At 43.8% G+C, this 26,781-nt stretch overlaps 1 protein-coding gene across 2 annotated transcripts in view; it reads right to left on the minus strand.

Moving 5' to 3' along the window:
• LOC132074752 (protein AHNAK2-like) overlaps nucleotides 1-25,452 on the minus strand; it is a 51,770-nt gene extending 26,318 nt beyond the window's left edge. Inside the window, exons 1-2 of one of the 2 annotated variants that reach the window (XM_059474742.1) lie at nucleotides 25,222-25,452; nucleotides 14-90 (exon numbers count right to left, since the gene is read on the minus strand). Coding sequence is in view for 1 of the 2 variants with exons in the window: in XM_059474741.1 (XP_059330724.1) it covers nucleotides 14-90; nucleotides 16,416-16,425 (87 nt within the window). In the remaining variant the exon portion in view is untranslated. Of the gene's footprint in view, nucleotides 1-13; nucleotides 91-16,415; nucleotides 16,524-25,221 lie in introns of those variants that run through there. The other variant, XM_059474741.1, reaches the window with a different exon arrangement.
• Nucleotides 25,453-26,781: the final 1,329 nt, after the last annotated feature.

Genomic DNA, 26,781 nt, shown 5'->3' on the forward strand with positions numbered 1-26,781 from the left:
CTAAGAAACTCACAGAATCTTCCTCCTCTGCATCTGCATCGGCATCAGCATCTCCCGGGGCCTCGGCCGGTCTCAGCTGTCGTCCCGAACCTGAAAGCAGCACACAGGTTGTGGTTGTTGGTGCCTCACGATCCACACAGAGCACAGAGCAGTCAGCTGGCAAGCTGAAATCCCCTGCAGCAGCAGGGCTGTGCACAAGCCACTGGAAAGGCCTGCCTTAATTTAGATTCCCAGCATCACAGAATGGTGTGGTTTGGAAGGGACCTTAAAGATCATCTAGTTCTCCCTACTAGCCATGGGCAGGGTTTATAATCTGGTTTACCTCTAATTCCACATTTTCTCCAAGCTGGGGGGGGTTTTGTCTTTCACAAAAGCCTTTACATTTCTGGATATGAGTATTTCTGATATCTTTAGAAAAAGAAAAACATCGACCATCTGCTGACCCCTGTCTTCTGCACCAGCCTCCACCTTTCCAGAGGGATTGAGCGTAGCCCACAATGAAAGCTTGGAGGGACTGGAGACCAGAAAAGGGGAAGGAGAGGCGTACAGAGGGAATCTGAAGTGTTTCTCCCTGAATTGTTTTATTATTTAAAATAGCAGAATCAGTAATTAACAGTTTGCTAATTCACAATGGATTAAATTGATTGAAATTCCCCATATTGAAACCCTTCCTCACTTCTGACAAAGGTCTTAAGAACAGGAGAGTAAATATCATGAACCTTGACAGTACAAAAGATGCTGTTTTCTTACTTTTTAAAAGTATTGAGGGCACACAGAGGTGAAGGAGATGGGCTGTTTGAAAGTATGATCCCCTTGAAACGCTTTAAATTGGGCACCAAAGAATGAAAACAGCATGAATTAGAACATTTGCAGAGATCCAGCTTTAACCAGTAGAGGACAGTGTGGCTGAACTACATATTCCCTAATGCACCAGCTATTCACACACATGCCCAAGTCCTTGTCCCAATAACTGTGTCTCTTTCCTGTCTCCATGCTTGTTTTTTCCAAGCCATCAGGCTGTCTAGCTCCCCAACTCTCAGTTCTGCAGCTGCCATTACTATACATAGCTTTGGCTCTCCCAAACTGATCCTCTGGCTTAAAAATATGCTCAAAAACTGGAGAAAACAACTGACAAGAAGAACTGTGCAACTCATTGTCTGTCTCAAATGGAGAATCCTTGGGCTGGAACACAAGATTTCTGGACATTACACACTCTGTGTGCAGACAAGATGGCACAACTTAGTCATGTCTGCAATCACTGACTTACACACATTGCCAAGCTTTTGTTAAAGTGGCTGGAATTTTGCTGGTCACTCCTCATAGTTTTCTGATCTACATTTACTTCTTCCTCGATTTTTTTTGAAGATGAAATTATATAGTACAGGCAAAGTTTTGCAAGAGTTATGCCCCAGTCATCAGCGATGGACCACTTTGTTAAGGTGGATGGAAACAGTGTGCTTCCAGTGGGACTATCCTCTAACAATCTCTGGGTCAGGCTTCCAAACTTGATAAAATAAAAGGCAATCCACATTAGCCATATGTACAGCATCATAATCAGTTCTCCTGCAGCATTCCAGCCCCAGGGAATTAGGATCAACCCAAAACACATCAGGGCTGCCAGATCATTCATCCTTTAGCCTTCACAGCACTAGTCCTGACACCTACAATAGACCATTCTGGCAAATTCTAGAAAATGGTCTTAATGCTCATTTTAGCTCAGATTATTGACCTGCCTGAAATTTAGCTTGATTTTTTTTCAAAAGCTCTAGCATTTTTAGTCTTCAGAAGCTCTAAATAACTGAAAAAACAGCAAACCATATAAAAAATTTAGACATGGAGTTATAAACCTGATTTTAAGCATTTCTGCTTGAAAATTCTGGAATCCATTCATGAAGCACTTCACCAAATGTATTTTAATAAGCATCATATGAGGAGAAGAGCTGCAGGATTGATGCTCGATTGTTTAATTTGCCTAGCGCTTCTAAAGATTCAGGTGCCAACAATAAATTTTATGGCTGTTACTAAAATTCCAAGAAATAGTAAGGACTAAGTCTTGTGGCATTGCCATATTTTTCCCTTGGGAGAATCCCACCCACAAGCCCTGCAGTCCAGCAGAATGACTTAACAGCAAATTGCTTGGATTGCTGGAGTGTTTGCTCTTCAGTGCAGCACTCCAGTGGTAACTACAGCATTGATCCCTGGTGGCTGCCAATAATTCTGCTACTGGAAAAGAAACAGGAAAGAATCATCTGTGGGACTTCTGAGGCTGGTTTACTCTTGTTTTACTCTGATGTAGCTTCAGTGACACTTTAATTGTCTGGAACTGGAGCAATGCAAGTACAGCACCTCTCCTAAACTGTGATAGTAGCGCCTTTTCCTGAAAAAATTCAACCAACATATTACTGTCCCCAGGGCTAACAGAGAGGTGGGCGAGACTGCATGGAGGGGCATCAGACACACAAATGACCTTCCCTCCCAAAGCTTCACACTGAGGCTTTTTCATCCACCCTGATTTCCCCAAACTCTGCCTAGGCTGCCCCTCTATGATAGCTAACCCACGTCATAAAAGACTCCCTGTGCCCTTGATTCCCACTGTAAACTAAGATTTGCTTCTGATTATTTCCTGATTCAGAACACTTTCAAAAGAAATCTATAAAAGAGCGGCATTGCAGTACATTTTCAGCAAAGCCTTCTTTCTGAGTAGAAAAGCCTGTGCCAATAAACTATGATTTATATGCATGTCATTCTCATGCCCTGAATAGTAGCAATGCCAACATTTTATAGATTTTAGCTTTTTTTTATGGACCCTGGACAATCAATGCTTTGTTCAAAATGTTTTCATAAACAAGATGGAATTTACATCAGTGACTACTTCTAATAGCTACTGGACTGACTTCAGAACAAGGGAATTTTTTCAAAGTAAGCAGTAGGAGTTATATAGGCTGGATCATTTTCATATCATATGACTGAAATGTGTATCTGCTTTTTGAAATGCAATTTTTTAAAAATTATTTTATCTTCAGCCTAGCAACCCAGATGGACTGTTTGGGCAAAACCAGAAGGAAAAAAGTAAAAAGAGGCACTGTTCATTGGGCAACAGTCTCCAAAATCACATTTGATACAATACAATGAACTCCAAGTAAGACAGTGTCATTGATTTTAAATCAAATGTGCTTTAATGTATTGTATAAAGAGAAACCTAGTTTTAATTGGAACACTGGTATATAAAATTTCTGTGATCTATATACTTAAAAATAAAATAGTACATGAAAATACCGGAGATGTTAATAAAAGAAACAAAAATGTCTTTTGCTGATCATCCTAACTTCTCTGCTTCCAGACTATAGCCCTTTTTCTGCAGTTCTTAGATTTGGGCTTTTTGCTTTTTAAGATTTTGTACTAAAGTCATATTTGCATATGAATAGTGAAGTTAGGTGCTCTGCTCTCTCATCTTTAAGCATATCACTTTTCCTTGCATCAACTTCAACATTACTTCAACAAATAATTTCTCTTAACAGACAGAAACCTGATCCATTATTAATATCTCTCCACAGCTGAGAACTTTTATGCTTTGATCACTCACTTATTGTTATTAACAATAACACAACCTATGCCTTTTCTTTATGAGGGTTTTGGCATTTGCTAATTACAATTTCTAAGCTGTGACAAGAAACCAACAGTTCTGTTTGTGCAGTGTTGTGGAAATAACTCTGAGTCCATAGCCACTTAGAAAACTCATACCTTGACACGTGTGCAAGGCTGGGACATCTTTAGATCAGGTCTTTTCTGACAGTGCAAAGCATGCTCTGGACACCTAACCTCATTTGCATTATTAATAAGGAGAAGGAGGAATGAATAATTGCAAGACAAACCACAGCAGTAATATTTTAATGTCATTGTCGTTGTTGGCACTGTGTTTGACCCACTAAAGAATGCATACATGTAGGTTAGCAGTTTTCATGGTGCTCCCTCATGGGCTTATGCCTTGCTGTAAACAAAGCTGTGCATGGCTGCTGTCAGGGACAGCTTCAGCTGGCTCCCGTACCAGAGCTCTCCTCCTGCAGCCATCAGCCCCTGTATCTGCAGGTCTGTCTGTCCCTCTGCCCCCCGGCACCCTGTCACACAGGGCTGTTACTCCTCATGTACAAATGGCAGGTAACTGATAATGCATTTCTCCAGAAAGTCTCTTGTTTTCAAAACCACATCCCTCTCTCCAGATGGATGGTGTGCCTGACTTTCCCCCCCACAGCTTGTTCTCCCTCTCCTGCAGGTATCACAATTACTGGGATTCCTTTTCCTCCCTCAGAGCTCTCACAGCTCCTGAGCAGTGCTGCCGTGAGGTCCTGCAGCTCCTTCTGATTCACTTCTTGTAGTTGAAATAGGGAATACTTAGAATACTTAGAATGTTTTAAATCGCAGGTCCCAGTTCAGGAAAGCACTTGATAACAGGAACACTATGCACATGCCTGACATTAATCTCGGCCTCTCAAGAGCACTTTTTCAGATAGGTAAGCTCACCTGACTCCCAAGCAAGTAATGCTGGAGGGAAATGATCCTGCAAGCATCAGCTGCAAAGATAAGAATCTGAAAGTGTCTGCAAATGAACCTTGCTATGCATGTGCTTGTTCCTAAAGGAAGCTGCCATGAGGTTTAAACATGGTTATAGCACAGGATCTTGCACAGCCTGTGCAGGCTCCACCATGACCTCCAGAAGGTTTGTGGCACTTCTAGTCAACAGCTCCAGCGATGCTGGGGAAAACCACCAGCAAAAAAAAATCAAGAGGTTCATCTTCTACAGAGATTTCCTAGTGCATTCCAGAGACCTGGATTCATTCCATTGTCCTGCAAGATCCCATGGACTGAGTTACAGCAACTGCTGGGCAGGGCTCCAGGGCACGGCTGGAGCCCAGCAGGAATGTTCGGCTGTCACTTTATCCAGGCATGCTCCATGGCCACGGATGGGGACACCCGGCTGTCACTCTATCCAGCAGGCTCCATGGCCATGGATGGGGACACCCGGCTGTCACTCTATGGGGCAGCTCCATGGCCATGGATGGGGACACTCGGCTGTCACTCTATGGGGCAGCTCCATGGCCATGGATGGGGACACTCGGCTGTCACTCTATGGGGCAGCTCCATGGCCATGGATGGGGACACTCGGCTGTCACTCTATGGGGCAGCTCCATGGCCACGGATGGGGACACTCGGCTGTCATTCTATTGGTGCAGGCTCCCTGGCCGTGGATGCGGGCACTGTCACGGAGAGCTGCCTCTCCCAGCCTTCCATGGAATGCCCCTCCATGGCTGGAATGCCGTGTTACTTCACTTGAACTGCTGCCAGAGACACAGCGGGGCATGCAGCAGCTCCACCTGGAAGAACCAGCCCGTCAGCTCTGCACGGAACGCTGCCACAGTGCAAAAGCAGCTGTTTTGCCTCAAAAAAAGGTGTTAAAGTGAGCATCAGCACCCCTCCTTTAGTGCTTCCCCTCTGCTCTGTGCTGCCAGTGGGACTCTCCCCAGCAAGCCCTGAAATTTCTGTGGGATGAAGACAAAGGGCTGCTCTGAGGAATGAAGATAAAGATTTTGCTGCTGAAGGAGTTTAACAGGCCTCGTTATCAGCGGGATGCTATCAGAACCAGCTGGGCCGGTGTTCAAGCTACACTCCTGCCTTTGTTTTGCTCAGGTCTGGCAATGCCCCTTGGCTGCACTCTGTCCCGGGGCTGCATACTTGGGCTGTGATGAATGCAGCTCCGACCTGCGAGCCGAAAGCAGGGGCACAGGCGTGCTAAAGGAGCAGCTACTCCCAAATAACCAACGTGTGTGAATAGTTTCCTTCCATTCAAGGCATGAACAAGATGTTTTGATTCATTGCCTTGGTATGTTAAGCTGCCCTTGTTGGCTGTTAGAGTACTTCATTAAAAGCCTTCAAATCATTTCATCTCAAAACCTTTTGAAGACATTATATATATGTGAGTTACAATCATGAGTCTCCTTGCCCAGCCAGAGGATTGTCCACGAAGTTAACACTTGTTTTTATCAAAAGGAACAGTACTTTGCTCTGCAAAGTACACCCAAGCAGGGAAATGTCTCGGGAATTAAGGCTCCTTGCAGACCATACTGAGCTCTGTAGGATTTTATAGAGCATTTTCTACAGGTTGACTAATACCAGGAAAGATGTGTAAGAGCACTGGCAACTAAGAAATTATATAAACACTACCATAAAACCAAAAACTAACAGCCCCCAGATGAAAAGAAGAGTGAATGGCTTTCCCATGAGTGTGTGTTTATTGATAAGCCCTGCCCACAGATTTAAAAGTATTAAAAGCATTCCTGCTCACACTTCACAATAGGAGCAAAACTTTAGGAAGGCTGAATAAAGAAGTTCTCAATTCTTGCAGTAGTCTACCTTTTCTCTGATGGTAAAGATAAACTTAATAGAAAGCACAGAATAATTCAGAATGTGAAAATAAATCACTCTGGTGGGGCTCTGCACAGACCTTCTCAGTTTGAGTCATATTTTAACATGAAAAGCACAGGGGACTTTTTTTTTCCAGCTGTCAAACTGAAATTTAGCAGATCCTGAGTTAATGGCTTTCATCTAGCTATCATCATATATTGGTTACTTGGCTATATAGGAAATGTAGTTTGGCCAGATCCACATAACTCTTCTGTTACAAGGATAAAATATTAGCGAAAGTATTTCATTAGTCTAATATTTCACCTCTTACTGAAACAGAATAACCTTTCCTACAAGTAACAGAGAGTTCGAAAATAAGCTCTTAACCAAAGTTTATTGCAAGAACATGAATAGAGGGATGTCCAAAAGAGACAGCAAAAGCAGACAGCAGTGGTTGTTAGCTGTATCTGCCTCTCCTGGTCTGTCCCTCCTCTTCCTAGCTAAAACATGAGTGAAAAAGGCAAATGCTCATGGTACCCACATGAGTGGGTTTGGTGCTGCTTCCCCCAGGCCATGGTTCTGTCTCAGAAGCACAGATTTTGTATCATCTCTAGATTTAGTCTGTTTGCATGGAGGGCAGGTGTAACTTCCTGCCCCGTGTCTCTGTCCTTCATGTGTTAGGCAGGAGTTTTCCTCTCTCTCAGGTTCATGTGACAGAATGGGTTTCCAGTCTGTGCTTTACTTCCTGCATGAATTCATACAGTGTTTTCTTACATAATATTGTGATAATGGAATAATTATGAATCAGGATAATTCTAATTATTATTTTTCCAGGATTGCAGGGCCAGTTCTCACAAAGATGATAAGAGAAGAGAATAACTTTTTAGCAATTGTTGCTATTTGTGCCCAAACTCCTGGACTGAACCAAAATTGCTTACCACCCTTTTGGACAGAAAGTAAGTTAGCAATTCATAGCCAAATAAAGCAATAAAGACTGGTGTAATCCACTCTGATCCTCAACAGTTTTATCTCCTGGGATATACTGGTTTTACTTGCAATTGATTCGCTACTGTGCGAATAAATGTAAAGTAGTTGTATGGATAAACAGTAAATAGTAAACAGTTGTATGGATACCCAGATAAAATTTCCTGGAGTGTCACTGCCCATCTGGATGATGCGAGTTTCAAGAAGGGTTTCAGGAATGTGTTGCAAATGAAGAGCTCTCACTTGCTTATCAGCTTCAGAAACCCTGGTGGGAACTACTCTGCAGCTATTTCATTATCCAGTATATTGATTATTGAAATCTTGCCTTTTTCTCCCCTCTGAAAGAAACCCCTTCACCTATACAACAAACTGGACTTGGGAAGGAAATGCACAGCACATCTGCCTTCCTCTCAGAGCAAGGAGTTGATTCCTGCTCCCTTCCCTGTTGGACAGCTGTGAACTCAGCTCCTACCATGGCTCACCCAGAAGCACAGGCAGGTGGGTGCCTATTGCAGACAAGGCCCATAAGGATCACAAAAATTAACTTTGCCACATTCCTGCTCCTCTCTGATTCACCCTTCCAAGAATTCAGGCTTCTACCAGAGCAGATTGCCGGTTCCACTGCCAAAGCACAGCCCTGCTCAGATGTATAAATGAATCAAATGAATGCATTTATGGAAAATGATCTCTCTGCCTGCGTAGGCCTGATTGGCAGCCCCGAGACTCAATTTCTCTGGCCACAGAGTCGTTATTCCTAAGAAGAAGGGGTTGTAACACCAAGCTGTCTCTTAAGGTAGCCCAGTATTGACACACTGAAGAAAGATGCTAATTCTCAGTGGTTTTGGTAGAAAGCACATTTGTTCTGTAAGAATAGGTCTTAAGATAAGAATAGAGGAACTGCTAACAGTTTGCAAAAAGCCCAAAGAAACTGATGCAGGCTTTGTGTAAATGGCACTTAACACTCCAAATTAGAAACAGACATTGTAGCCCAAACTGCTAAAAATGCTCTTCAAACCCTTTGCTTAAAAAACATCCCAATCAGAATCAATGCTCAGTAAAATGTTTGTATTGAGATAAATATGAACACATACATACATACATATATAGAGAGAGTTTGTACTGTGATCCTTATGGCCTCAAAGGTCTAGAAGACTTTTATTTCTTGTTACCCAACTGATAAAATTCAGTGCACAATCAAGTGCCCAAATACAGCAATATTAATGGAGTGATGCTACTTTGGCTGTCCCTTTGGTATGCTGGGCACAGCCCTTCTCAAAACAGGAATGCAGAAAAAAACCTGGTAGTTTTCCCACAACCTTTTATGGGGGCTTTTATATAAATATCTGCCTCTGGAAACAGGTTTTCAGCTCGAGAGAAAATTCCCTGGGCAACTTGTTTGGATGTATATCACTACAGAAGAAAATATTTTTTAAGCTTTTAAATTCCTTAATGTATATGTAATACAAGAGATACAGGATAAAGGTGACAGAAAATTATTATGGGAAAATATTTTACATCAAAGATAAAGTTAACAGTTCCCTCACTTTGTTAAGATAAAAATCTTTTCTGTCAATAAACACTGACAGTAGCAAAATAGCATTTGGCACAGCTCACTTTTCCTTGTTTTTGTGTGGTAGGAGATTCTCTTTAAAAGTGGAGAGAATTTCTGGATGCAGACTGTGGGTTTACAAAAGCGTAAAATCTCATTTACAGACAAACTAATCCATTGAGTCAGATAAATAAATAAATTAGCTTAGTTCTGCCCAGATCAGTGTAATTCAAACCTGAATAAATGGACTATAAACTTGGGTTTCAGTCACCAAAAGGTCAGATTTCAAAATAATTGAGTTGGTGACATACCAAATTCTTTTTGAAAATGTTGTCTGGTGATTTCAGCCCATTGGTTTTTACCTCTTTTTGGAACACCTTTACCTAATAGATGTATACCTTGCCCCAGCATTTTCTAAATATATCATTCGATACATGTCTTCTTTAACAAATTAAATCTGTTACCTTAATCTTCATTGCTTGAAATTAAAAATAATTATGTAAGACTGAAAGGTATTGGAATTTTAAGTGCAAATTAATTTACAGAAGGAAAAACTGACCCTGACAAACTTTTGTTGCATTATATTTTTGAAAAAAATAAAACTGAATCTTTGCATGTGGTTTTTAAATGGTTCAGTACTGATTTTCCATTTCTGTACCTCCTAGCACCCAAAAATAACAAATCAAAATGCTTGCTTAATAGATTAGAGGGAAACACAGTTTCATTAAGGAAGCAGCTTTCAGTTTTAGGTTTCACAGGCGCAAGTATAAACGATAGGGAGAAACCATTTCTTTCAAGACTCATTAGTGCAGTTCTGGATTTCTTTCTGGGTAAAGACTAAAATAGCAAGAAAGTAACTGCACTGTGGGTCATCCATGTAGTAACTGCTGAATGAATTGAGATGGGTGGAGTTGTTTGAAAGCACTAAGAGGAATTTGGATTTGATTATCAGCCCTAACATTGATTCATAGCATTTCCAAACATCCAGAGCTTCTCTGTAATACAAAAATAATGATATCTAATGGAAATGAGCAGCTCTATCATAATGGTCTGTTCACACTCAGGTTAAGCATCTTGTAACTCAGTTAAAACAGGAGGCATTCTTTTTGGAGGCACATGGTAAGGTTTTTATTGATAAACAGCTGTGCTAAATTCAGACTAATTCATAAGGGAGAGTAAATTACATTTTGTTCTTCAGCCAGATCAAGAACTCCACTGAAATAAAAGAGCTTTGTACCAATACAAAGTATAAGGAAAAGGAAGATCCTGGAGCTTCAGTTACAGTTTTTGAGATCTGCTGCAAGGTGGCTTCTTCAGTCATTTAAATCTGTGCAACAGAAGGACAATCCAGTGGCTTGTCCCCACTCTGAAAAACAGCAATGAGCACCTTGATTTGTGGAACTGTGAAGAGTTTGAGCAAAAGGAAAGAATGGGAGGCACCTGGAGGTGCCCTTCAGTCCATCTGTAGGGTTTTCTGCAAAGAGTATTTTTAATATTTTTTAAGTATTAAGTATTTTTAAGTATTTTTTTTTTTCTTTGCAAAGAGTATTTTTAAACCAATGGTGTTTTACTACCTGTGCTGTCTTGCCCCCTGCCCGGTCCTATGGCCCCATGAGGACTCTGCTGTCTGGTTCAGCTCCCTGTGAGCTCTGTGTGCAGCACAGAGACCACCGCCCTCTCCTGAGGAAGGTGGATTTGCATTCCTTGCACTATGCACAGCTTACAGTCAATAATGCCAGAAAAGGAAAACGATTGCTACCGTGAAATTATCCCGTCTAAAACAAAAGGCTCCACCACCATCTTACTGTGACATTTTTAAATGCTGCAGTCCCAAAGTCCTCCATGGACTGAGATGTTAGAGGGTTTTAGCAGAGACTGAAATATTTGCTTTATATAGTGGTGTTGGGGCAGTGTTGACAGAATTCTGCGACTACACTGAGAGCAGAATTTGTTTCTTTCTTCATTGCAAATACTTTGAACACTACTTAATCCCCTTTGAACACTTATGAAGAAGATCTGCCCCCATTTGACCAAAACAGAGTATAAGAAAGGCACTTTGCTGACCTTAAAATACCCAGAGCTCTTCTTTTCAGAGAAATCAAGCGCAGGGCTTGATGCAAAAGGAGACACAGGAGAAAAGGGCAAGGACAAACCCACACATAAGCCCAGAGTAAGTCACAGAATCATGGAATAATTGAATGGTTTAGAAAGGACCTTAAAGATCATCTCATTCCTACCCCCTGCCATGGACAGAGGCACCTTTCACTAGACCAGGTTGCTCAAAGCCTTCTGAAGTCCTGCTAACTGAAAAACAGGTCCTTCTACACTTCTGCATCAGGGAAATCTACTGTGGAAAACTTATCTCAAAAGATTCTGAAAATACACCTGGGCCAGGGTCCCAAGTGTGTAGGATCCAGATTCAAGAACACTAAGCAAAGCACAGAGTGAGGGTTGAAATGTAGGATCTACTGGGGCATGCCCTTCTGCTAGGGGGTTGGTTAAGGAAAAAACTCTTTGCTTATGGAACGCAGCGTAGCCAATGCTGGGTTTGTTCCTGATCCCTGAACTTCTAAAGCCAGTTCTCAGAGGGCTAAAGCACACATGTGCAAAATACATGTTGCTGCAGGTTTATCCACTGGCCCTGTGAACAACTTCTAGAGTGGTTGGTACAAGGAGGTTCTGATGGGTTTGCTGCTCTTATCACTTGGGCAGGTGTGGATATTACAGCTATGCCACTCTGCACACCTCTGCAGCAGGGAAGGTCATGACCACTTCACACATGCACCTTCAAAGAGAGGGGTCTGAAAATGTATCTGAACAATTTCTAGGGAAGTTTAAGTTCTCCTTGCAGAGCAGTGCCAGCTCAGGAATACTGGAAAACACATTTTTCATGCATATGTTTTTTATTAAATGCAGCTGTCAAAACAGAGCAGGGCTCATGTTCCTGAAAAGGTGCAGGGATGAGAAGAGAAATGGTTGGAATAAGGCAGGAATGTGCCTACTCTGCCTAGGCAAAAATCACCACTTCTGTAGAGCCTCCAGGGCAACCTTTAAACCAGCTGGCTCGGGGACTGGGAGCTGTGGGATTTCAGTGCTCGCCTTACAAACCCAACCAGCTCCCCAGGGAAGCCAGGAGCTGCTGCACCAGCCACTCCTCCTGTGCCCAGCCTGGCTGGACAGACACCAGCTCTGCACAGACTGCACCTTCCCAGCGCTGTGCAGGCACAGACAGACAGACAGACACTGTCCTCAGCAGGGCTCCCTCCCTGCCATGCTGCACACGGTGTGCTCCAGGAGTGCTGCCAGTGGATTTACACCACCTACTGCAATCTGGTAACACCTACCTCTAATCATTTTGCTGCTGTAGAATTATGGAGGTGAAAACAGCAAAGGAAAAACAAGATTTTTCTTTAAATTATAATTTTCCTTTTATTCCATAGATACGGATTCAGATTTTAGCCTCTGATCTAAATTTGTGTCCTGAAGGTGTTCGTCTGAATTTATAACAGTGCAACACCAGAATCTGGCCATGATCTTCAGACAGTTAACAACATCACTTAAAAGATTTGCTTATTTCTCCATAATGTATTATTTGGGTTTTCTACGATGTTCCTATTCAACCAGGATTATAGTCTAAATACAATGCAGTTGTGTGGCAACAGTGTACCAGATAAATTCAGCTAACTCTGGGTAATATCACAAAAAAATATGTGTTTATAGCTTCATGCCAGTTTCTGACTAATGCTTTTGTTTGTTGCTATAGCAAACCACACATTAATCTGATAGCCAAAAGCATGTTTATGACTAACCTTAGCTCTCTGGGGATTGAAAATATGGAATTAAAAAAATCCCTAAACCACAACACACAATGTGAGGAGAACATGATAGGAAACACCTTTTTTGGCACAAGTTACTATGAACATTAAGGGAGAAGAACATCATAAGTGGAAAACATTAGGGAATGGGAACTGTGGGAATAACTGCCTTTAACCCACAGCAATTCATATCCAGCTTTCACTTCACAAAGTTGTCTGTGCAGGACTAGAGAACTTTGCGGGAAGTCCTGGCTGCATGCTAAGAGATGGATTTAAGCCTCTGAAATCTGGAGAAGCTTTCTATCACACTTTAAAACACTCAGACCACTTTACTGGAGATCATTTTTACACCCTGCCTTGACACCTAGGACACGGGTATTCACTTAATTAATTTTTATTAGCATTTATGCTTTGGTAGTTTCCAAGAGCCTGCCCCAAGACTGACACCTCATTATGCTGTACAAATACACAATGGAGAGCGGTGCTGGCCCCAAAGGGCTTTCTGTTAAACTAACAGAGAGAGGCAAAGGAGGAGGGGGCTGGACACACAGAGGGGATGTGGCTGCATCACCCACCCAGGCTGAGGCTGAACCCAGGTGTCCTGCACCCCACTGCAACTGACTGATTCTAGTTGCCAAGTATGTTACTGTGAGAAGAAGAATGCATTATGTACCCTGCAGAGGAGAGAAAAACAGAGCAGTTGAAGGGACACCTAAACCAGGATAGCTTATAACAAAGCTACAGTATGTCAGGAAAATGTTATACTTGTGTTACCATGTTATTCTTAATAACCTTTCTCCTTTGTAGGTTAAAAATAATAAAGGGGAATATTGCAGTAGAGTGCATAGATGACATCAGTTCCCAACAATGTTTTCTATTGATTTTAATAATCATTCTGTCTCTAGACTTGAATATCGCATCTTTATTCTCAGATTTGTACAGTGCATAAAGGCACATGATGACCACTATTCCTGACAAGTTCTTCCATCATCTGCATGCTACTCAACAGAGTCTTGAGTTCCTGTACAACTTTGTGGAGAGATAAATCTGCCCAAGTTCTCATGTTCCAGGTATTTCCAAAAGGTTTCATGAAAGACATCTTGACCCACCAGTGGGAACATAAGGACATATCATAAGCCATAAATGGAAGTTTATAAAAATCAGTAGGACTTACATAATACCTGCTGATCATCTAATGCCACAGAATCAAATCCTGAAGTACCGCTATTTCATTCTCTGCCTACTCAAGCAAGACATCACTTGGCCCCACTGATACATGGCATGTTGCATTGCATTAATCTTATAATTCAGATTGTGATATGGGCTGAGGTCAGCTTTGATTTCATCTTGCAAAATCCAGCAGAGCACACATCACTGCTCATAGCAATCACACCTGCAACCTTGTAAGAGTAAATGCTTAGAGAAAAAAATGCAAGGATTTTGTAGATTAGCCATGAGCTCCACTGGTGGATGCAGCAAGCAGAACTAAGACATCAGTGCTGTATAAAATGAGAAACAAAGGCAAATAAGAGATAGGCAGGAATTTTCTGGGAATAGCCCAAGTATCACTGCTGGACCACGGTCGTGGTGGCACACAGAGGGCCATATATGACTCTCTCTTGGCTTTCACATGCTTTTTCAGTTCTTCACATTTGGCACAAAATGCATCTTATGAAAAAGAAAAAAAAAATTGAAGCTGCCAGCCTTCTTTCCTCCACACTGAGAACGTGAAAACAGCTTTGGGTGCAGGAAGCACAAATACAGAGACCATTTAAAAACAGCCACTTCATTCTCTGTGATTTAGCCCCAAAGCAATTGCTCTTCCCTGGGAGTGCTGTAGAAAATGAAATAGGAGACCCACAGACAGAGGTTGCCAACCCAGCTTCAGCTCCAAATTACTCTGTGATGTAGGAGGCACTGGTTACTGGCACTTACGGACACGTTTGTGCAGGCAGGGTGCTACTTCATGAACATCTTTCCCTCAAAAGGCACAGCTCCCCCTTGCACCCTCTGTCACACAGACAGCACTGCCTGGCACTCACTAATCTGCCAGCCTGGCAACTGCCCCACCTTGGTCACGGTCACCAAGGAAGCACCTCCACCTGCCCAAAGCACCACGTGAAACTTGGTGAGCTCTCCCCACACTGCAGAAAGTAAGACAGCAAAGTGAAAAAAAAATAAAAAATTACTTGCTCAAAGTCACAAAGCAAGTTGGCAGCAGAGCCAGCAATAAATTCAACCCAGATGTGCTGGATTCCACCTCCTCCCTGCACCATGCTGCCTCTCTTAGCTGGAAGGAAATGTTTTACATTTACTCATCCCTCCTTTTCCTTTGTCAATAGAAATTAAAGCAGGCATCTGACTGCCTAAGTCTTGAATATTCCAATGGTTTCCAAGGCTTGCAGTAAAGTCAGCCAAAATTTCTATTGAATCCAGCCCTAATGGACAACTAAAAGTGATTTCTTTGCCAAGGAGCCCATCAGTGCAAAACTCATTTAAGCACATACTACTTTTATATAGATAGGCATTGTGCATACATATATATATTTCATGATTTTGCAAAGAACCACTAATTACAAAACCACAGTTTTTCTAACTGTGATGGTTTTGGCTGAGGCAGAGTTAATTTTTTTTCATAGTAGCTGGTATGGGGCTGTGTTTTGGATTTGTGCTGGAAACAGTGTTGATAATTCAGGGATGTTTTTGTTATTGCTGAGCAGTGCTTCCACAGAGTCAAGGATTTTTCTGCTCCTCACCATTGAGCAGAGTGGGGGTGCAAAAGGAGCTGGGAGGGGGCACAGCTGGGACAGCTGACCCCAACTGACCCAAAGGATATTCCAGACCATACGGAATATAGAGCTGGGGGAAGAAGAAGGAGGAGGAAGGACACATTCAGAGTTGGCATTTGTCCTCCCCAGTGCCTGTGATACAATCCTGATTTCCTGGGGATGGCTGAACACCTGCCTGCCAATGGGAAACTGTGAATTAATTCCTTGTTTTGTTTTGCTTTTGTGTGTGGATTTTGTTTTGTCTATTAAACTGTTACTATCTCAGCCCACAAGTTTTTTCACTTTTACTCTTCCTATTCTCTCCCCATTCCACTGAGGGAGGGAGTGAGTGAATGGCTCTGTGGGGCTGAGCTGACATCTGGGGTTAAACCATGACAGCAACTTAACCAAGCAGTGAATAAACTGAGCTACTACTATTAAAAAACAAAACAAACCAAAACTAAACAAAACAAAAATCCCCAAAAAAGCTACAGGATGCTTTTTTTAAGTATAAATTTAAGACAAGCTTCCATATCTTTTTATTTCATTGAAAGGTAGTAAAGTCTGTCAGGATATTTCTTTCATTGAAGCCACTCAGGTCTGCCAAAAGACTGACAGCTAATTAATGTTAATTAATGTTCCCATCAATTTATTTTGTGAACAGAATGTCCAAATATTTAAAAATTGCTCATTAAGCTATCTATGGTGTCTGTATGGTAGGCCATGTTGATGCGTTTTCCAAAAGCAATGTAAATCTCATTTCCATCAAATACGTCATGTCCTGTCAGCAAAATATCCTCACTGCTGTCAGCCCAAGGTAAGTCCACATCTCTGAGCAGTTAAACACACTCTCACTTGCCTGTTTTCTCACCCTCAAGGTGAATGCCATTCCATTTTTCCTACCTGTCATCATACAAATCCAACTGGGGTTGTAGGTGTTGTGCTGCTGTTGCTATAACTCCACTTCCAACATGCTGCTCTGCCTACTGAAGGAACTTCAGGGGAGCTGGACAGAAGTTAAAAAGAAATGCAGCATTTCATGTTGCATCCTGAAAAAGAAATGCAGCATTTCATGTTGCATCCCCCTCTCACCCAAAAACTCAAGGGGCATGACAGTGGGAACAAAAACTCCAGCAGCTGCAGGTTGCCTGAAACACTGAACTCCCTCATTTCTCCTGACTGGAAAACAAATGCCAACCAGATTCTGCATGCAGGTCTCCTGTCAGAGAGGAGCAGCCTCCTGCTCCTCTGCAGAAGAGCAGCTGGAGATCCCACACATGGCAAGGTCAAAGAGCTCATGATCTTCTTAGATGCTTTTGTACCAGGAGCCTCCACCATGAGCACTCTGCATGAAGCCACTGCTGGGTAACTGCATCCACAGCTCTGCTCCAGCAGCAGGGGTTTACTGCCATCAACATTTTCTGAGATCTTCTAGACAACGAAACACACAAAAATGCACCTTGAAAGAGCCTCCCTTCTTTCTCTGTAGAACTGTTTCTGCTGTTTCCTCATTACTCTCACCTCAATTTTGCTCAACCTGTGTGACACAAACCTTCCAAATCCTCCAAGGCACACCTGGGCAGGACACTGTGTATCACCTAACACAGTGGGGACCTTAACCTGCCCTGAGACTGCAGCAGCAACAAATGAAGAATAGGTCTTGACAAACATGGCTGGGTTGTGCCATTTTTGTGCAACAACAGTTAGTTTCACAGATTTGAGCCTGTGCTCCTGCCAGAGCCACTGCTGCCTGCAAAGTCCCTGTGAAGCAGGAAGCTCTCACTGCTGCTCCTCAGAGCTATTGCAGCCAGGTCAAGGACATTGCTCCTTGCTGCAATCTGTCAGTGCTGATTTAGCAATTCCCCTGGATGCACAGGCTCTGGCTGGCCTTCCCCATGGTTCCAAGTGTGTCTGAGAGCCAAAACCTTATCACAGTCCATCTCTGTCTCCTCACAAGAGCAGAGTTAGTGGAGGAGTTGGCGTGGCCTGTTTGTGGTGGTATGACAGCCAGCTCCTGTTCTGGATTAGAGGATGATGGTTTTCCCTCCCCCCTAGATCCCTTACTGGGCATTTGAAAGAGGAGGATTTGTGGGGAGGGGAAACATTCATGATGGGTTTTCATGGCTCTTTTGCCCTCCCTCTGTTCTGGTGCAAATGAAAGCCCCAGCTCCATGGGCTGTATCTGTGTGTGCTGTTGTCAGCCCAAACTTCGTCAGCCCAGGCCATGAAACAACAGAGTGATAGTGCAGAGGTGTTCATGCAGCACCTGACCTCAGCTGCAGCTCCCTGCACAGAGGACAGCTGGCAGAGGACCAGTTTCCAGTGCATGTCACAACTTGGGGGATCATTGCAAAAGCGCCGCTTCCCTATCAAACACCAGGGTGGAGATCTGCTGACTCCATTCCCCCTCCTTCAGAGTGGAGATCTGCTGACTCCAATCCCCCTCCTTCAGAGCAGGCCAGGGACTGAATGTGAACAGCAACAAGCCCCAGACACACAGGAGGGCAAATAAATTAATGAAGCAGAGCTGAGAATGATGGGGGCAGTGGTCAGCAGAGACACCCCAAACACACTGCAGTGTGTCTTGTTGCTGATGTGCAACACAGCTCTGGGGCACCAGCATCTGATATAACTCCTACAAGGTCTTTCTCCTGGGCTGGAAAATGCTGTGGTTGCCCACATGGGATTTTGCTGCATGAGGCTGTCTCACCCACACTGGTTTTCACTGGCCTGTGGCTGGATGTGTCTGTGTGTGGCCCTGCTGGCTGCTGTCTCAGTGCTCTTGAAAAATAATCCAACATCACTGGTTTTCTTTCCATGGCATTTGCTTCTGTCCCTGCTCTGGGGTTGTCCTTGACTCCATCACAGGCACCTTTGGGCAGCCTTGCTGAGGCAGCAGCCTGGGGTAGGGGGTGTGCTGGGGCTCCCCTGCTCCCAGACCTGTCCTTGTGCCAAGGTATCTTCCCTTAACATTGCCTCTGCCAAGCAGACTGATCCCAGAGATACCAGCTGCAAAGGACTTCAAGTTTGGCCTGTCACTGTCTTCCTACATGAGTGCTGTATGAAGTTAAACATTCCTTTGTGGGGGAAAAAAGCTCTAAAAACTGAAAGTAAGAAATCAGATTTTTTTCCACAGGTTTTCTTTTCCAAGCCATGCTATCAAATATGGTCCTCATCCAACAAGTTAATCTGACTCAGGTGCTTCACCCTCTCTGTTTAGAGCACCTGCAGTGCTGAGTGCCCCCAATGCCCCTGCTGCCTTGCACCTTTTGCCTGCCTGCAACCACCCACCCTGCAGAGCCACCACCCCTCTGCTCTGCCAGCTGCCTGCCACAGCCCTCCCTGCCCTGCACCAGGCACTGCTCTCCTGGAAAAGCCATGGTTCTACTGACAGAGAGGGACTGCAGCACCTTCCTAATCAAGAGACGGGCAGCTCTGAATTTGTGTGACAACATGCTCTGCAGCTTGTGGCTTGACTACAAGATCACCTTCCAGTAAAGGCTGCTGACATATGTGCTCATGCTGGCCCCAGAATGACAACACACTGCTGCCCTCCAAATACATTTCTGCTGCCAGATTCTCCCTACCTGCTGCAGCAGAGATCCTGCCTGTCTGGGATGCTGCATTTGCCGAAACCCTCTGAGCAGCCTGACTTCTGAACAGGAACACCTCAGGCACCCACACACCCTGCACACTCCCAGTCCTGCTGGGCTCAGCAGCAGCAGCAGCAGCAGGGAAATGATGATCCAGATCTCTGGGAAGGGTCCCAGGGCCTGAGACTGGCCATGTGGTTGGGGTGCGAGGGGTTCTGCAGGACTGGGGCTGTTTATCCATGGGAGAAAAGCAGACAAAGTGAGAAAGGGAGAGAAGGAGGGGGAAGCACTGGGCAGAGCTCCCAGGAAAATGCTGCTGTGGACAGTTTGCCTGGGCTCCTCAGGGACTCCTGATGGCTGCTCTGATCTCCTCACCATGAGACCCAGAGATGATTTGCTGTCACATGCGCTGAGCACACTGTTTTCTTTCTAAGAAAAAAGATGGTATATTAAGGAGAGATTACATTCATGCCTGAGCTTATCTGAAAGTGCTAGACTTATTCTTTGGGCTTTAAGGTTTATTTAGACTAAATAAGGTTTATGTATTTGGTTGGTGAAGCATGCAATGTATACATTATAATTATGTAGTTAATGCACTAATCCCTGTGATGAGCTTTCCTGGCATAACCCAGTACAGTTATCCAAAAGCTTCCTTTTAATCTCTGAGGAAGGATAATTTTAAGAAGAAAAACATGATTTCTCCTGCTATCTCTATCCCAACCCTTTCATTCACAGATTGCTTTTAGACTGACTGAAGCAGTGGTTAAATCCCCTGTGAACATATAATCCAAATACAGATATAAGATCACAGTGCCATTACTGAATTTATTCCTTTCACAGCAGACCTGTGGGGGCCCTGCCTCCATCCAGCTCTGTGGATCACTGGAATGTCCCCTCATAAATACCTGTGTGTGAAGAGTCTGTTTTACACCTCTTACATGGTCAATCATTTTCTAGTCTGAGACATGCCCCCAAAAGGATCCTGACAGCAAAACCTAAGCACACAGCACCCATCACTGTTCATGGGAAGCCTGAGTAGCAAGATGGCTTCACCAAGTGCTGCATGTAGTCATTCTCATGTGAAAATGCCCAGTTTGCCTCCAAAATGAGTTCTCACTCACTCTTTGGGCACTGAGCTATTCATTCTGCAAACAATTTTTTTTCTCATAATCAAGCCCATTATGTGAAAAAGCCAGCCCTAAGGAGTGTGAGGACACAGTTCATATAAAAATCAATGCAACCTTTCACTGAAGCATAAATCAGATCAGCTCTGACATATATGAAAATATTTGGGGAATGTTTAATGACATTTTTGTGTTCTTGTAAATTATTTGCTTTCAGCTGATTGTAGAAGCAGGGATAGGGGAAGCTCAGCTCATATCAGGAAGCATCAGCAATTGAAACCACCAACTTTCTCATGATAGTTTCACAGATCTTCATCTCTTACAGACCCTCCCATAAACTCACACACACAGAATCACAGGATCTTTAAATGTGGAAAAGACCTCCAAGACCATAAAGCCCAATCTTTGACCTAATACCACCATACTCAGTTTTCAAGCAAATAAAAAAAAAAATCAAACCCAATCTTTTGGATGCTTATCTGATCTTCTGATCTGAGGAGAGCTGCTAACTCCTTTGAGGTTCACCAAAAGCTAACTAACCTCTAACTAATTTTCAAGATAATGATGCCTAGTGCCACCGAGCCATTTTCCCCTTCAGAATACAATGCAAGCATCAGTTAAAGCCACTCCTGCTGTGTGGAAAAGTTCCTATCCCATATGCTAACTTTAATAATTTTTGCTCCTGCTTGCATGCCCTTTGAGTTTCTTCTACTCAGGCAAAAATTCCCATTTTGGAATTCACTCCTCCAAGTAGCAGTGCTGAGACAAATTCTTTGGATTAAAAAAAGAGTGATGTGAGGAAAAGGAAAGAAAAGTTCCTGCATGTGTTTACTTGAGGGAAAAGCAGAGCACTGTGCCTGGCTGACAGTCAAAGGTCCAGGAACTGGAGTAAATCACACAGCAAGTAAATGAAGAGAGGACCTGTGGAAACCTGATGACATTTGCTTCCTATGGCTGGTATGGAGTATGGGAATCCTGGGAAAAGTGGGGATGCCTGCACTAATAAAATATGGGAACTTTCAGGATGCACTTCAAGGTGGAATATTTTATATCTGTAACAGTTTATTAGACTGTTTAGCTAGGATTTGTGGAAATGGGAACAAGTGTGTGCAGCTTGAAACCTTTGCTTTTCAGTGCTGGCTGGCTGGGGCTGCAAACACACCACTGCTCAAGGGGAGAGACCTGGGAGGTCAGTGGGCAGGTAAAAGGTATTTAAAATCAGAGGGCTGCTCCTCTGACTCTATGAAAGTCAGGTACAGAGCACTGCTATCAAAATCAAGTAGTGTTTGTTCTCTTAACTACAGAGAAGAAACAACATTTGCCCAGCAGTGAAGAGCAGCTCCTGTGGCTTTGGAGCCTCGAGTATTTATCAGCAAGCTTGGAAATCATATAAACCTTATCTCCTTGTTTGTGTTTCTGAAAAACAGATAATTCTGTCCCCTGAAGACACTGCTATCTTTATTAGGCAGATGAAGAAGACTTGGTGCCTGCTCTTCTTCAGGCACTTGCATTCCTGCTCCATGGAATTTTACTGGGATTTGGGCAGTTACCATGGCCTGGGACTCTCTCCCTTGCAGAGCTGCTGTCCCTTACTGATGGGTCCTCTGTCAATTATCCTGGCCTATTTATTACTTACATGCCATAGCACCCGTAGCATATTCTGACTTGTTTCACTCTGGACTCACTATTTTCATTTCTGGACTACACATTTGGTCATCCCCTTCTCTGACAGAAAACTGCAGACTTACTCTACAATAAGTCAGTGGTTACTTTCAGATATTTGGCTACCTATAGTCCCCTTTCAGGAAGTAAACATGTTGGTAGGAAGTATTTAGCACAGTCCTCTCCTAGCCTGAGGTTTTGTTTTCCAATACAAAATAATGAATTCCAGCCTTGACTCTGAAATCCGGAGCGAAACGAGCAAACACGTGAATTTAGCAAATTTTCCTTGGAGCAGGCATAACCCTCCCACACTGGGGCTAGGCACAGCTGTGGGTCACCCAAAAGACCCTCCCTGACACAAGGAGGGATTCCTCCAGCATGTGGAGAGATGGCAAACTAGTTTTGGTTGGGTTTAATCTTAGCTCCACCGGGAGCTGAGTCTCCTTCATCACTCAGCCCTGCTCTGCCACTTGGCTGTGGGGGGAAAAGCCTGCTGGGATGTTACACCTAAGGGAAGCAGAGAAGGCAGCAGTTGTTAGCTGGTGTTGTCAGGAAAACAGTTTGTTGGTGCACTGGGGGTCAGGGACGTGGCAATCTGCCTGAGAGCAAGTGCTTGGCCTTGCTGGGTCTGCCTGTGCTGGCGCAGAGGGCCAGGTCCCCTCCTCACTCCAAACAAGGTTAAGGGTGAGGCTTTTCTCAGCCTTACTGGTTCATGGGAACCAGATTGCAGCTAGCATTGTACCTGCAATACAGAGCCCACAAACACAGTGAGATGTTTCTCCAGAGAAGGAAACGCTGGGTTTTTTCAGGGCATATTTTCCTGTTTCCAAATGTAAGCAACATTATGGAACGCAAAAACAGCTAGATGTAAAAAATTAGATTGACTCTATTTACTCAAATATTTACTCAGATTAAAAGCTTTCACACCTTTCAAATACACTGCCTTGTATTCTAATTATTTAGGTCTCTGAATGTGAGGAATCCTGGAAAAAATCTTGTTCTAATCCCTCAGTGTTTTACAGGATGAAATTATTTCTTTGCCCAAGCAGAAAACTTGAGGAATAAAAACAACCCAAATCTCTGAGTATATCTGGAGATTCAAACCTTCAAATCCACATTCCTGTGGCTTCGTGACATCTCAGTCAGACCCCGATGGGGTTTACATTGTCCCTCCACTCACAGTGACAACATTAAGTGAAACACCTGTGAAGTTCATGGTGTGGCTTCCTGCAGAAAGGTGTGTCCAAGCACAGGGCACTGCACCCCTGAAGTCAACAGGAGGTTAACTCAGATTGCAGCTATTCCCAATAACCACGCGTTACAGACTGCTGGATTTTGTTTCAATGATGAGCTTCAAGTACAGCCAAAAGCAAATAGAGGCACGTTGACCTCATAGTTTTGTGAACACAGACGGAGAGTCCAAGACAATTAAAAGCAGGGACTACGTGCCATCTCCAAACCCCTGGCCAGCCACTGCCAGAAGTTCCCGCTGCCCCGTCCGACTGCAAAGCCATTAACACCCGCTGCAGAGCAGCTTGGAAGGCAGCCATCCCCAATGCATTGCTTACGAGCACTGACTAGAGTCAAACTGACTTCAGTCAGAGATTTACACAAGCCTCATAATCTAATAGTAGAGTTTACTTTACGAGAGTGCCACACCAAAGATAGTAAAATGCAGTTTTAGCTAACAAATCTACATGCTTGCACAGAAAAGCTGCGGCCATCGCGGAGCGTGTCAGCACCGCGGAGCGCCTGGAGCAGATTTATAGTTTTCAGTTTATTGCTGAAGAGTTATTGTTAACTCCATTGTTATACACTTTCTGCAATTAAAAGTTCCAGTCACGCTTATCATTTTTAAACATGGCTGATAAAACCCAATAAATCCTGAGATGTTAGAGGTTTTCCCGTGCCGTTAGACATCTGACATTTTTTTAATGCTGGATTTTTGACCTATGTTAGGATAGATTTTGGAAGTAAATTGGCTGTTGTAAGCTGGTTTACTTCTGATTTGCTTAGATCTGCAAAATTTGTCATTTTTATTATAGTAAAAGCAAGAGCGAGGCAACACTTAGACCTTTTCCCTCATACATGCAACAGGTGATCATACAGTGTCTCTTACAAGTCATCTTCCAAACTTCTGTGCTCTTTGTGTCATAAATTATAAAGAATAATGCTTTTGTTTTGTTTTGGCAATGACTTTTGGTCTTTTGTCTCATATGAGTAATGCTTTCTCTCTTTTCATTAAAGTTTTGAGAGAACGGACTTTTCATTTTCTCTACAGGTGGTTACAGATACAAGTTCTACTTCTGAGCATCTGTATTCACATGTGCAGAAAGGTATCAGGGTACATGGATGAACCTAGACAGGTGGACAGAATCATTTTTCCCTGTGTATTTCCCAGCACTTTATGAACTAGCCTCAGCAGCCTTGCAGTGAGCACTTCCAGTACCCAACTTCTACTGACAAGGATCTGCTTTTTGAATGCTTCAAGGTTAATCTTAATCTCAAATTCCACGAACATTCAGAGATTCTAATGCCAAGTCAGTATATTTATGTAGTGCAAATAGTATCTATTGCGATATAGTAGAAATAGTATTCCTCTTATAGGAGCAGAGATACTATGAAATCCAAACTCTTATTTAGGATAAGAACAAATAACAGAAAACTCATATTCATCAGAAATCAAGCTCACTGTAAGAACATGGCTCTTTGCACCCTGAAATTCATTGCAACTATTGGGATTGGCTCTTTGCACTACAAAAGAGTTTCACTATCTCTGAGATCGTCCCGATGGGTTAAGTACACAGACAGAGGAAGTAAGAAAAACAACATGCACGATCTGGAATCGAGATTACTGAATGGAGGGGTGTGTATACACTAAGAACCAACATCCCTCTGAAAGCTTTGGGAGGCTTAGAGGCTGGAAACCCCCTGTGTGAAAACGTGGATCAGAAACTTTTTAACAGGGTGAACACATCCCTGTGTTCATCCCTGATCTCACCTCTTCCCATACACAGCAAAGGGGCAAAGGTTTACACCAGGTGAGATGCACCTTGGTGGAAGCTCTGGGCATACTTTTCCCCAGCAGTGTCATTTAACACACAACATTTTCAGGTTTCACTTATCAAGTACAGCAGCTGGGAACACTGTGTCTTTACAACTGTAAAGTCCGGTTTCTGTACCAAAGGACACGAAATGCTCACACCCACATCTCTCTGCATTTTTAAACACCCATCATCTACTGCAAACTTTTGCAATCTGCACGAGAGATTTCATAGAAAGAAAGAAAGAGAGAGAGAGAGACGTTTGGGTTGAAAGAAAAAAACTTACCAAAAATAACTGAAGTTCTCTAAAGTTGCCCTGAAGTTGAAATAGCCCAGAACACCAGTGCAGAGCCTGCCTTAAACTCTCTCTCTTTCTCACTCCCCCTCTCTCTCCAGCGATTGGAAGGAGGGCTGTGCAGAAATTCAGCAAACAATTTTCCTTCTATGTCGACCGGGGCGTTGCTCACGGGCAGAAAGGGGATGGCTGAGCCGGGGCGAGGCTCGCCGCTCTCCCCAGGGCAGGGAGCGCGCTGTCGCGGATTACACAGCCTGTGAAACCCAATCCCTTTCTCTGCTCGGGCAACAGCTGTACGCCTTCAGCCGGGGCGGGAGCAGGGCACAGAGCCTGGGCTGGGTGCTGGACAGGCTTTCCATGTCGGGGGGTGCTGAGGGATGCGGGCACAGGGGGCTCCGTGAGCTCCGGGTCCGCTCCCGGCTCTGCTGCTCGCAGGGCGGAGATGCGGGGCGATTTCCGCGGCGCTGGGAGTATATGGGATGTGGGCGCCCGCGCAAAACAAACATCTCTTTTCCTGAAATTCATTCCCAGCCTTGCTCCGGGACATAGCTGGGTAATTAGCGTTGTGCGTATTAGTAAATTCTCGTGCAGGCGTGCACACACGCATGATGCAGCCTGTCACAACAGCGCGGCTCAAAGGGGCTTCGAGGCTCTCCCAGTGCCCTCTCTAAGTTCTTTTTTTCTTGTCACTTTTATCAGCTGTTTGGTTCTTTCCGAAAGCCCCCAGAATGCTGAGCTGACAGTGCTTAGACCAAGGGAAGAAGCACTATGGTGGCTGGCAAGGTGGCAGTGCCAGTGCTTAGTGCTGCGTTCAACGTATGCTGATACTCTACACTTGAGGGAAGCTGCTTAAAATCAGCAAACCCAGGTTTGTTATAATCCCCAGCCCCTCCTCTCACCTGCTTCTATTTCACAGTGTCTTGCTTTGAAAAAGAAGTGAGTTTTTTGGGATGCTGTGGTCAAATTAATCGGTACTCATATTTGAATATTGGCACCTGGTGTAGCTACTGAAGACAGATACGCCAGCGTCAAACCATGACACATCCCATGTAAAGGAAAGAAATTTGCAATACAGCTGATTCCTCCCTCTCCCAGGAATTCCACTGATCCTTTGACTCCTCCTCCCTGGAGCTTTAAGAAGTCACAGCGAGAGATTTCAGCCCTGGTTTCCGTGTTTCACAGAAGCATCTGGCTGCTGGTTTGCATTCTGTCAAATAGGGGTGAGGTGAGAGAGGGTGTAAAATACAAACAACACGTAAGTAGCCCTGGGAGTGCCCTGCAATTGCTCGGGCTGCTTTGCCAACACCCCAGAGCAGGTGAAAAACACTCCAGCCAAAGGAGAAGGAGAACCCCTGTGCTTACAGAGCAGCCTGGTTTCGTGTCCAGGCAGATGCTGTGCTGGGGGGTTTTATGCTGTTGGCTCTGGATAGGTTTTGACACCTGAAATTCTGCAGATCTTGGGTTTCTGGGCCCAAGTTTGGAATGGGCTCACTTGGTTTCCACAGAGGGTATTTGAAAATCTGAGAGGGAGAACTGAGTGTGTATCTCTGA

The sequence above is a fragment of the Ammospiza nelsoni genome, chromosome 6 (genome assembly GCF_027579445.1).
Source record: "Ammospiza nelsoni isolate bAmmNel1 chromosome 6, bAmmNel1.pri, whole genome shotgun sequence".
Classification (NCBI taxonomy): Eukaryota; Metazoa; Chordata; class Aves; order Passeriformes; family Passerellidae; genus Ammospiza; species Ammospiza nelsoni.